Source organism: Eretmochelys imbricata, chromosome 3 (assembly GCF_965152235.1).
Source record: "Eretmochelys imbricata isolate rEreImb1 chromosome 3, rEreImb1.hap1, whole genome shotgun sequence".
Taxonomy (NCBI): Eukaryota; Metazoa; Chordata; order Testudines; family Cheloniidae; genus Eretmochelys; species Eretmochelys imbricata.
In genome coordinates this window covers 108,200,871-108,214,065 of record NC_135574.1, presented here as the reverse complement: position 1 = coordinate 108,214,065, position 13,195 = coordinate 108,200,871, and the positions used below count along the sequence as shown (strand labels likewise).

Below are 13,195 nucleotides of genomic sequence, written 5' to 3'. Positions count from 1 at the left end.
ACAACGATACAGAACTCAGTTTACATTGCTTGGTCATTGCATCTCAAACAGTACAGATCTATATTTAGTTTAATCAGCTGATGCCAGTGAAAGCTTGAAGATATGGATGATGCAAGTCCACATGTAGATGCTGAATGCTATTGTGTAATGTAGTGTGACCTTGAGAGCCTTCACAAATTGCAATGTCATGTGACAGAAGTTCTCTGTACACGCAATATGGCCACAATATAGAAAATGGACAAGTTAACGTGTGGGCTTACAAGGGATCTGCAATGTATTGTAACTGATAAATTTATAGCACTATATGATTTACAAAGTGTGGGGTCCTTTGTAATATTTGCTATGAATGTACATGCTAACAACTCCCATTTCACTTGACCAACATGAGCACTCCGCATGGGCTCACACATACGAATGTGGGGGTTACAATGGGAGGTGTTGCTTTTTTGTACATCAATGAATATTGAAACGTATGCCTCTGTGTAAAGTCTGGAATTAGGTTATTTACTGATGTTGCACCAACTGAAACCACACACACAGGTATGGGCTTAAAATTTGCAGGAGGGTTCTCAGGGGCTTGCACACCCTTATCATGAGCAAATCCTGGTGCGCATGTATGTGATAAATGCTTTTCTGTGCACACAGATACAATGTGGTCCAGCGTTTACAGACTAGTTTCTGTATGCAATATTTAGATCCAATTTTCTTTGTGTGGTTAGCCCTGAAGATTTACTTATTCATTTGGTCAAAATAACCTTTGACACTGAAGTTAGGGTTTTCCTCACCTGTGGAAAACACTGTCAACAATGGACACCTAAACATCAAGAGTTTAGCAAATACAGTCAGGAAAATCCACATTTCTCATGAAGAAGAGTCTGACTAAGAAAGCTGCATCCAAGAGCTTGTGTGTACTGTGGGATACTTCTCCTGTTTTCTCTAACAGACCAAGTCTTCTACCCATTCAGATCTGACATTATTGAGAGATGGGCTTATGGAACTTCTTCAGTTTTGCAAATATACACATAGGATCACACCTAAATTAGCTGTCCCAATATCCTGTTGGCTGGCATACAGCTGATGTTTGAAAACAGTCTTTATTTCATGGTGGGAAAATGTCAGTATCAATACTAAATGACTGACTTTCTTAATGGTGAAAAAACCTCTTCTCGAGAAGAAGCTGTTAAGAGGATGACAATATACCATGGGAAAAATGACTACATCTGGTAATACAATTCTCCCCACTCAGTCTCCAAGTATTCCATTGTTTAGAATCTCCAGGCTTCGTGTTGTCTCTGTGGTTCAGAAGTTCAGAAACCCAATCAGAACTTTGTGCTATGGCTGAATGTGTCTGACATCATGATATTTTTATAGAAGTTGTCTGAGTGAGCACTGCAGTACCCCTTGACTTTGTCAATAACCTGATGGACTGGGATGATTGGTGTCTGCTCTCCGTCCACTTGGGCAAATTTTGATGCGGGCTTGTCAACAAAAGTATTGTCTAGGAAGGGGAAAATAAAGAGGAACAGGAAATTAGGCCTTTAAAAACAAGATCATTATTTACCAGATTTGTCACCTGCAGCCAATCCTCCTCTACATTACTTTAGGTAATTTATTTTTTCAATTACATTGCTCTGCTGATTTTTGATATAGCCAGTCAATAGTTTGACATTATACCTTCTATGTTCTTTTCAGTTATACGCTATAGACTAAATTCTACACATTCTAACCTACATATCTGGAATCCTAGCCTCTCTGCTCAGTCCTTTCCTGAAACTATTCCCATATCACTCCTTTTGCTTATGCTGCAACTATATCAAGGCACAGTAGGATCCATTAGTTTATCTGCTGAAGATTCCAGCTACAGAACTCTCAAATTACAAAGGTGTCTGGGTATTACAATATTACAGGATGGGGGTGATGCAAGCATTGCTTTGGTAACATTTGGTAAACAGCGCCCCACCCCACTGAATCAAATAATGAAATAGCTGAAAAATGCAAGTGAAAAGCATGTAATAGTATGATAAAATGTTTTCAAATAACAGTTAAACAGTTTTCAAATAACACAACAAAAACAAGCACAGAAAGCAGCAGAAGATGATTCCAAATAAAAATAGATGAGCAGATTTTAAAACTGGCCTGATTCTTACAATTGCATCTATTTGACTTCCTAGAACATGGAGAATACAAGGAGAGCTGAGGAGCTATGTTTGTGGTTTGTGGCACTAAATGGATGTGGAAAACTCGTATGTTTTCATGTTTCATGTGCTCTAAACTAAGAATGAAGCAGGAGACAAAAAAAAGAAGACAGTTCACTCTTTGCCCCCCCACCCCCTTTCACTTTCAAAAATCTACATCCCACTGTGTCTGATGATGTCAGTAATGCTTCTGATGACCACACCATACATTATTATGACCATATACCCAAGCTGGTTTGAAGGGCATTTTACACAGAGGACACAGGAATATCTGAGTACTCAGGTATAAGGAGAAAGTATTTTGTTTCTGCTGTATGTATCATCATTGTTCTCCACGTTACCTGATACCGACTAAGGCTTATTCAAAGAGGGGCTTGAATATCTCCACAACTGCCACGTTTATCCCAGTAGCCTTCACTCATATAGCCTCCACTGTGGTACTTTTCTTCAAAGAAGACAAGCATCCACTTGTGCGGCTAACAGCATTGCAGTTCTGAGTCTGACCAGTAGGGAGAGCTCATGTAGTGAGCAATCATTACCTCCTCTTTTTAGACTGTATTTAATGAGTTCCACAATCTCTTCCAACCTGCTCTTTGGGATCAGAATTTCTCTTTTTAACCCAAGTCTGATATGACCCAACACAAAGTTTGATAGCAAGATGAATGGCTGCATGAAACAATGCTCTCCACTGCTGGCACTTTAGTCAACCAGCTTAATACTGCTTATAGTAAAACCACCGTCAGATAGTTCTTCTGAAAAAGGTAATTTTATTTAAATCAGTGTATTTTATTATATTAATAGTAGAATGTTTTATATAAAATATTATATAAAATAAATATGCTGCTTACCAATGAAAACAGAATGAAAATGCAGGTTTCAGAAAAGATTTAACAATGGTACCAAGCTATAGTTCTCATAAAGATTTGCAATATGAAATGCTGCTGTATTGCACGTAAAAGAGAAATGGATCGCATAGAAGAAAATCTAAACAGTTTCATTATGAACAAAAGAACAGGCAGTTTAAGAGTGATATTTCTTCAAAGCGGGTGAAAATGGCTAATGAATTACCAGCAAATAACCCCTTGTACTACTGAAAATGGCTGGGTACTATGTGTTCTTCAATTTCATTTACTCACTAGCCAATAGTTTTACATTTTGAAGTTTTTCTATTTATTTTGTTTAAAAGGAGTTTAAAATGAGAATTCTTGTTTCCAGGGAAGACTGTTTCAGTACCCAAAAAAATGATTATGCACATTCAAACAGCTTCATTAAACCTAACACTCATTTTTCAAAACATTTTTTGTACTCTGTATACCTATCCAAAGCTCTCTGGAGTGAATGGGAGTCTTCTAGTTGAGTTAAATGGGCTTTGGATCAGACCCTATAGATGAAATCTTGGCCCACTGAAGTCAATGCAAGTTTTGCCATTGATATCTGTGGAGTTAGTATTTCAGCGTATATGATCTTTCAGTGCTTCAGGTGACTGCTTTCTGTCAGTCCCATATCACAGCTGTGTCACATGATTCTGAAAACTCATGAAAATGGTTTCTTTTGTCGATTCTACTAAACAAATTCTCAACTTGAGTAGTAATACACAACAAAGTTTCTAGGCATATTTGAAAAATACGATCTGTCATTCAGATCTAATTTTGATGTAATTGAAAGATATTTAAAACCAATAGCTAGGAGATTGACTTCTATAATTGCTATAGGCCCAAATAAAGAGACAATTTCTAGAACCCTGGCATTACCTTTCATACGTTCATTCCTTCTAGAAATGTACTGTGATATATCTAGCAATTCACCACATAACTTTTGACAGTGGGGTGTTTTTTTTTGGTCTTTTTGCTTTCAAATACACTTTTTTTGTTTAAAATTAATGTTATTTTTCTTTATCAGGCATCACATGATGAACATTAATACTGTGACAGTGTACGTTTTCTAGAAGGGTAATCTTTCAGATACCCCATGCTCCATGCAGAGTATAGACAACCAGAGTTTGAAGCATATTTGCCTTTTGAATTACAGCCAATCAGCTTCAATAACAAAAAGATGAATAGTGAAGCATAAGCAGTATTTCTGATTAGCAATAGTCCTTTTGGAGTCAATTAGGACTTCATGCACGTGATTCCCCCTCCACCCTGTTGAAATCATGCATTCAACAAAAATGATGCACACTTTACCTGGAATGTTCCACCTCTGCTGAGGAAATGCTCTTAGAAGACATTATCTATACCATAAACATATGAATGTCTGGGTCAATTCCAGGGATCAACAACCACGTTAACAGCTACCAAGACATACATCTATTACACTGTACACTAAAAATGGTTATAGATTCACCAAGATAACAATTTGAGTAGATTAGCTGTGCAAAAATCTGAACCAATTGGACAAAAAATAACTTCTGAATTTTTTTTTATGCCATGAAAACTTGTTTGAGAACCAATGTAGATATCTGAAAAAACTGGATCCAGCCAAAAGTACTTTAGTGTCACCGGTAGAAAAAGTGAAATAAAATGTATATTTGAAATGGTCAAGGGAAAAGGAAATCACTAGAATATTAAAAAGAATGCAGAATATTTTGGTGCTTCTATAATGTCCATTAAATTATTGCATTACCATCTATGACCCAATTCAGGAAAGTCCTGAAACTTGTAATTAAATCTATCCCTATCCAGGAAGCACTTAATCATATGCTTAAAGCTAAGCAAGTGACTAAGTGTTTTCCTGCGTGAAGATGCTTTTCTGAATTGGGCCTGAGGGGTTTGATTCATGGCCAGGGGTGATGGAGGTGCAGTTGCAATATGAAGTGTACACAATACAGCTGTGCCTTTGAGGAGCTTCATTCGAAAGGGCATATCGTAATAGCACTACTTAGAGTTTCAATTAAGAGCGAGGTTGTTTTAAATTCCAGCTCCTCCAGTATCCAGTGGAGGCTGCTCAGGAAATGTGTGGAGTCAGCTCATCTCTTGGGCCTTTGGCCACACCTTCACGGCTAGCCCTTTGTGGAAATAGTGGTGGTGGCAGGTTTGTTCTGCTGTAACTCCCCTTTTAATAGGATTTTTCTACCACCAAGGTCTTGCAGCCCAGGTGCCACTGGCAAAGTACATAAAACTCCATGACTAGTGTAGTTAACTCACAATTAAAAACATATAAGTAGTTACTTGGGCATAAGAACCTAGCTTGAGTAATAAAAACATCCTGTAGAAATGTTCCCTTATACGGACAACATTCTCGGTTCATTTCAGAACCTCTCATCTGATGTCTCATCTCCCTGCATGCAGAGGCTCTGACTACTTTTAGTGGGGATATGCACATGTAGGAAGAGCAGAATGTTGAGTCTTGATCTTCAGTAAGGTTCTGAGCGGAGAGTTTTGCCTAAGGTTAAAAAATATTTAGTACCTGGTCTGATCATTATTCCAAAAGGATTGTCTCCCAGTTTATTTGAAGGTATAATACATTTGTTTGTTTTTTTTATATTTTTGTTCTTCCTCTTTCTACTTACATTTTATTATCTGGAGCCTTTTTTATTTCTCTTAATGCATGAATTCATTTTCTTTTAAGACTGCACTTTAGAAGCACTAAAAGTAGTGAAAACGCATGCTCTAATTGCTAATGTTCTACAAAGGCCCTAATTTACCAGAGCATTTAAGTATGTATTTAATTTTAAGTATGTTTTTGTCTTTAAGCACAGGCTTGCTGTGATCCAACAGAAAATAAGTGTTGATATAAAACTGCTGCATAGGACTCTAACGTCTCAGCTGTCATTAGCATAAATGGAATTGTATGTCACCAGTACCACAAACTGAACTGAGAACGTGCTGTGGATTGAACCACAGAGAGATATAAGTGACTCTATAACATATAAAATTTGACACATCTACAGTATGGTCAGCAGGGAACAAGAGAATGTAACCAGGTACTATCTGCTGAGTTGGCATTGCAGTAGTGTCATAATAGCAGCACGCTTACTGAAATAAACCAAACACTATGAAAGCCGACGTGGGGAGGAAACGCCTTTTATATGGTAAAGACAGCTGGAAATAGGGGCGGGGAGCACTCTGCACAAGGGGATGGGCTGCATGGCTGGTCAGTGTTAAGCAGTGTGAGCTAATGGGTTTGGCAGTGGCAGTCACAAGTGCTAGGATTTGGTTCTGAAGACTGTGAGTGTTAGAGGCACAAAGCCAGCAGAAAGCCTGGTGTGAGCAGGACCATGAGGGGAAATGGATGGACAAGGCTTCTGGGAGCCAGAGTTCACTGAACAGGCACATTGGAGGAATTCTGATCAAGGGAATTTCTTTCTGTTGTTTGTTTCCACTGTGTTTAGGGAAACAGGACTTTGTGTAGATTCTTTGTAAGCAAATAAGATTACACCAATAAAATACCTGACTCATAGTATTAACCTCTCATAATTGAAACAATCCTGCAAGGCCTGGAATACTGGCTAACTGCTCAGACCAAAGAGGCAACATAAACGTTTGAAAAACTGGATCTAACCAGCCAGCTATAGTCCACCTGAATGAACCACATGACAAGGAGAAGGAAAAGCAGGAAGGTAATTCCTGGTACTAAGCCACATCGCCTGTTCAGACTGTGGGCAAAATTCACCTCTCCAAACCATACAGTGAAACTTGACGCTGATGCTCTGTTCTCCATATTTGTGTAGAGCTTCAGCTGATGTCAGTAGGAGATCTACACATGAAAGAGACTGGAGTATCAGATGTGGGACTAGTCTCGTGAATCTGTGAAGTGTATTTAGTATTATAAGAAGTCTGAAAGTTCCTTCTAGTCATTTCATTTAAGCCAAGTCTGTATTTTTGAAATTATTCATAAAGGAGATGATGATTTCAAGGAGTGAATCTAACAGATTTTTTTAAAATGTTCCTAGAATAAGTACATGATTATTTTGTGTGAATGGAATATAGAGATATAGATGGTCCCTTTTATTACACACATGACATCTGAACAGCTATGTAGTAACTACTGTATGCTATTTGTAAAAGGTGGAAAACAGTGTATATTTTTTAACACAGTACGATCAAACCTCCAAATTACTACATTTACTGACAAAGGGACAAATGGAAGTTAAATGGCAGGCAGCTTGTTCCAGTAGACAGCAGCCTGGAGTGGAGCTCAGAAGATAGGGGCTCTATCCCAACTCTGCTTCTAGCCTGCTGTGTGACTGTGGGAAAGTTGCATCACCTCTCTGTGCCTCTGTTTCTGTAACATGGGCTACTATTACCTACCTACCTTTTAAATCTTTGGGTAAAAGTGCTATGTAAGAGCTAAGTAGTTTTATTAAATATACTTTTTATATCATAATAAAATTCCAAGATTAGATATTTACCATGGTTGGTGACTCTTGCCTCATGACAGCCCTTAACTAAAGAAAAAAACGTTTTTTAAAATGCTCAGTTGACTTCTACTCAGTGATGTCTTTTATACATGAAGGTAACACAAGTCACTGACATACCTATTGTGCAAAGTAAACAGTCACAATTTGAAGCACCATACCAGAAAGATCTCTTTGATGTACGAGAAATGACCCACCTGTATGGCTGTTTCTTTTGAAGTATGTATTTGAAGTGGATTTAGATTTGGATGTCAGGTAGGTTGAGTTGGAACCAATAGAACTGGAGGACAAGGATTTCCCAAGATTGTCTGAGCTTTTCTTTATAATATTAGTTGCTGTCTTGCTCCAGTCTGAAAATGAATAGGCATTTTTAAAAAATCATTCATTTCTATTAGCACTAAAGTCCTGCTTCTCTCAAGATTTAATTTCCAAGCATCAGAAGCACTTTTTACATTACTTATAACAAAGTGGTCTGCTCTAGTTCTTGTCTGGTGGCATTTTTTGTTCTTTAGAAGGCAGGACTATTTCAAGATGCTTTACTTTGTTATTAAGGATGACATTAAAGAACAGCAGTTGATATTTCCACTTTCTAGATAGGGTTAAAACTAATTGATGGTCAGAGGTGGTGTATTTCTGATTTGCCCAAAGATGCTCAACCCCTGATCTGCCCCAGGCCCCTCCCCCACTCCACCCCTTCCCCCAAGCTCCCACCCGCCTCTTCCCACTCCTGCCCCACCTTTCCCCCTCCCCTGAGCATGCCCTGCCATCACTTGTCCCCCTTTCCCCCAAATGCCTCCTGTATGCCACTGAACAGCTGATCGCGGTAGGTGGGAGGCACGGAGGAGCTGATTGAGGGGGCTGCCGGTGGGTGCTGAGCACCCTTATTTTTTTGCTGGAGCACCCGTGGCATCGGTGCCTCTGTTGATGGGGTAGTCAGAAATGGCATTGCCAAACTTCTTATAAAATTAACAATAACTACTATTCTTTATTTGTATTCTGGTAATGCCAAGAGAACCCAGTAAGGGATTGGGACCCTGTAGTGACAGTTTTGGGTGCACGAGGAATAAACAGTCAGGTACCTACTCTTTTTTTTTTATGATTAAAAAGAACAATGCAAAGAAATGTGGCTCACAAGCATAGATAACCAATGGTCTCCATAATTTTAAATCTTAGACTGTGAGTTCTGTAGGGCAAGGACTGTGGGGAAGGTCCATCAAGAATGGAGTGGGAAGAACCAAGGTGACTTTTTGCCACCTTTGCACTCTTGCAATTCTGGATCTGTGTGGCTGGATTCTAATTTACACCTGGCTAGACATTCCAGCAGCAAGAGATTGTTGGGATCTGAGGTTGCCCTGGCCATACCCTCTGTGCTGAGGGATCCAGGAGAAAGGGTGTATGAGGGCTATTACTATGGCTACTCCATGCAGGGATTCCCCTTCTAAGGAGGAATCATAAGGGGCTGGACCTGTTAGATCTAAGGCTGCTTTGTACTGCTGAATTTGGACCCTGGGTTCTCCTATATATGTGTACAGTACCTAACCCATTGATATAATAATAATATACCTTTGAATGGAATAACTTTAAATGATCTAATTTGCATCTAATTTAGATTGTTGCTAAACTAAGCTTTTTTTACAACTGAAACAAACAATCCCTCCCTCAGTCATTCCCTCCTCCCCCAAATTCAGACAAAAAGTTACTTCGTGATTAAATGTTGTTAGAATATTGACATTCCGAACCTCACAATGTATGTTTCAAAATTAGTACATACAGGAGTAAATTTAACAGCTAATTTTACAAAACATATTGCAACACATATCTGCATGTAAGGTTAGTTTCAAATCCTTGTTCCTTTTGTGGTTCTTACTATTATAATTTATTCTTCTGGGAGAAAAGTAATCCACATGAAGAGGGGCCCAAACAAAGAACTATGTACCACTTAAATCTTTAATGCTTGGTTTATGTAAGCAGCAGGACTTTATCTTGACTCTTTGCACTAGGGTGAATTTTACTATTTTTGTGATGCTAACCATGACAACATGCAGATCTTTGATCAGATCGTGTTCTAAGGTTCATTTAAATCTGATCATGTTTTTAAATCTTATTTGATTTATACTCTACTCTTCCAGCTGCTAATGGTGTCATGCTGACCCTCCTTAACAAACCAGCCGGCAGTGAAGAGTTGGTAAGTATAAAAAGTAATTATGCCACATAAAGTACCACCCCTGAAGTCCTTGAATGCTTCAAACTTTTATTGCTATCCTCCCCAAAGGCTGCCAAGAGCAGTGTAAAAATCTGGAAATAATTTGGTCCATCTGCAGTTGCCAGTTCATGATTTACAAGGCATGCGTGTTGGAAACTAAATGCATGAAATAATCTGGATGCCTGATCAGAATTAATGTATCTTTCCTAGTTTGTGTTAACTTTGATTTCATGAGTCAGGATTTCTTAATATGAAATGACAATATAAGATTCATCACAGCTTACAGTGAGAATGCCTCACCTGCTGGCATTAAAGTAATTAGGACAAAATGGTATTACACTAAATTGCCCAAGGCCATGGAGTCACACACAATGCCAATTTACACCAGCCAAGGCTCTGACCGTTGGTTTGTGAGTAAGTATCATATGGTCAAAAGTGTAAGCATCCACATTGCTGCAACTCACTTCAAATCTTTAGGTCAGACAGTGGATTTATGGTTTACATAGAAAAAATATTATTTCTGAGAGTATATCAAACTGTGGCATGTTAATGTGACTTCAATGGAGCAATGCTGATTTACACTAGCTGAGGAGTTGGGCCAATATTATCAACACATTGGGAAGTGGCTTTTGTGCCTGCGGAAGGCCCAGAGCAATAGGTGTTTGCTATGGGGAGCAGCAGCAGCGAGTTCCCACAAGGAAACCTCACATTCCCTGCCACTTTGAGATCCTGTTTGTAGGAAGGGACATCAGTTTCTGAGTGTGCTCAAGCCTCTTTCACTCTGCCCCTGGTAAATCTCTTCTGGGTACTGTGGTTTCTATGGCAATAGTACTGAGGGGGAAAGAGGTAGGATGCACACAGGACACATGTGAGGTTGAAAGATCCCTGCCTCAGCAGTTCAGCATATGGCTCTTGTGAAGCACCTCCAATATTCCCTCCACATTAGTCTGATAGCCCACAGGATCACTTGGCCTTGCACAAGCCCCTCATACATAGGGAAAAGGGGCCAGATTTGACCCTCTGAATCCTTATTTAAACAATGAATCACTGTTGCTGTAAAACAAAAGGGACTTCCAAAGCCATGCTCACAGCATTGCAAAATTTACCAGCTGGCTTCACTGGAAAACTTCAAGGGAGGACTGGAGACTTTTTTGTGGAGTGCTCTCTGAAGAGTCCCTAGGCAATCATTATTACAGTCATAGGCTAATAATAATCATGTTCCTTACTCTTTCCACATCTGTGGCCTAAATTGTGTTAAATACAAGAGACCCAAGCAGTGCACCTGGCCTTTTCCAGTCTACTGCTGCATCTCAGAAGTGGAGACATGAAATAGGCATGCTGTTTTTCACCTGAGTTGTCTGCCAATCGGAATCTGCCACAGCAGAGATGTCTCCTCCATTGTTTCTGCACATTCTCTTTCATAGCACAGTGGAATACAAATATAAATAAACCTGCAAGCAAATGGACAAATCAGAATTTTATTTGTATAAAATCTTAATGTTGCAAACATTCTGAATACCACTATGAACTGGTCCTCGTCATCAACCTGCGTCACTGAGGTGTACAAGGTAAAAGATGCTTGAGTCACTGAATGCTTAGCCATCCTCTAGGTTTTACACAACCATGACTTTCATTGACTTGAAAGAGCATTCATTTTGCGCTCATAAACACTGCAAGATCAAGACCTCCAAAGCCAAGTACAGCAAATATTCTACGCTGAGGGAGATTTTTCCTGTTTAACGCCTAGTATTCCAGATCTACAGGGCCAACTTTTTAAATATTGGAGACTGGAAGTCTCTACACCAATAAAGTGCACAAGAAAGATCATCACTATTTGCATAAATATTTACTGACTATGAGTGTGAAAATGGGGAAAATACATTTGTAAATTACTACAGAGGTGCCCACCTGGCCATTTCTGCCTGGTTTGTGCATACACTTGTTGTAAATGTGCCCACACATGCAGGTGCACACACCTGTAAGCAGCATTTTTTTGCATGCAGATCTACAGCCACCAACTTTCAGAATGCAGTCCTGTGTTGCTAAGAAGCTTGTAATTTGGGTTAATGGTACAACTGTAATAGTTCCACAGAGATACTCCAGTGCTAATTTTGAAAGCAGAAATAGGAATTATAACATGAGCCTGGCCCTTCACGGGTAGGCGTTAGTTGTGGAATCTTCCATCTCTCTCTGGCTTGGCATGTGCTTGCTTCATTCTCATTAACTGAGGCAGAGCCAAGGCTGAACCTGAGGGCAAAATTCTAATGCCAGATCCCTAAATGATTATATCTGTAAAATGATTTAAGTGAGATCTATTGTGGGCCTAAATGCTTAACTGGTGTTCTTTGGAGATTCGTCTGTTTCCTAAACATGCTTAACTCCGTGTGCTCATGTCTACTGGGATTTAGAGGGTGGAACAACAAGACAGTTTGGGGTTTGGAAAATATTGTCTGAATCATTAAAAAAATCATTACTAGCAAACATCTCAGTACCTGGGCACTGGTGTACTTTGGCATGTACAATTGGGCATGGACCTGGGTCTCTACTCTAAAACATTGCCCAAACTGAGCTCAGTGAGGACTGAAACCTGCTTGCTTTGTTATCTTCTGGTGATGGCTGAATAATGAAAAATGTTGCTTGCAAATTATTTGATACTTGACAAAAAAAATGGTAAGAACTAAAATTCAGGAAGTACAAAACCAATTAAAATCCTAACTACTGAGCTTGTGAAGGCCTTACAAATGGAACGATGGCACTTCTAAGGGTCTTTCTTTATGCAAAACAGTAACTTTTGGATACTGCATCTGATCAATTCCGAAATATGAAAGAAAGATCTAGAGACAAGGTGGGAGAGGGTATCTTTCACTGGACCAATTTCTGTTGGTGAGAGAGATAATTACCTCACCCACCTTATCTCTCTAAGATCCTGGGACTCACAGAGCTGCAGCTACACTGCACACAAGGAAAGTTCTAGGCATCAGCTGGCAGAACTCTGTTTTTCCATTTTCTGATTTTCTGCAATAAGTGTGTGTGTGTCTGGGGGGGAGGAATACAGAGAGCATCTGAATTTGATTAGCACAGCCACAGTTGCAGTCACCTTTGCGGTCGTCTATAGATCAAATAACTGGCTGATGTCACCCATTAACTCCTTCCAGCATAACAATACCCCATCTCATCTCAGCCCCTCCTCACAAGGAGTTTGACATGTTTACTCCCTGCATGACTTATCACGTGGTGAGAAAAAGACAAATAACTAGGGCTGTGTTAGGAGTGGGGGCTGGGAGAAATAGGAGTGTGTACACAGCCTCTGGCATGGGAAGGGAGAATGGGGGACCCTAGTATGGGGGGAGGAATAGGGGGCACAAAGAACCCTGATGTGTGGGGGATATTGGGGACCCCTGCTATGCAGGGAAGAGGGAATGGGGGCACACACAGAGCTCC

General features: G+C 39.6%; 1 protein-coding gene across 1 annotated transcript in view; it reads right to left on the bottom strand.

The window, feature by feature from the left end:
* Positions 1–1,319: 1,319 nt before the first annotated feature.
* Positions 1,320–13,195, bottom strand: part of ADGRG6 (adhesion G protein-coupled receptor G6) — a 155,047-nt gene continuing 143,171 nt past the window's right edge. Inside the window, exons 23-25 of the mRNA XM_077811779.1 lie at positions 11,104–11,205; positions 7,749–7,901; positions 1,320–1,498 (exon numbers count right to left, since the gene is read on the bottom strand). Of these exons, the coding sequence (XP_077667905.1) occupies positions 1,320–1,498; positions 7,749–7,901; positions 11,104–11,205 (434 nt within the window). The remainder of the gene's footprint in view (positions 1,499–7,748; positions 7,902–11,103; positions 11,206–13,195) is intronic.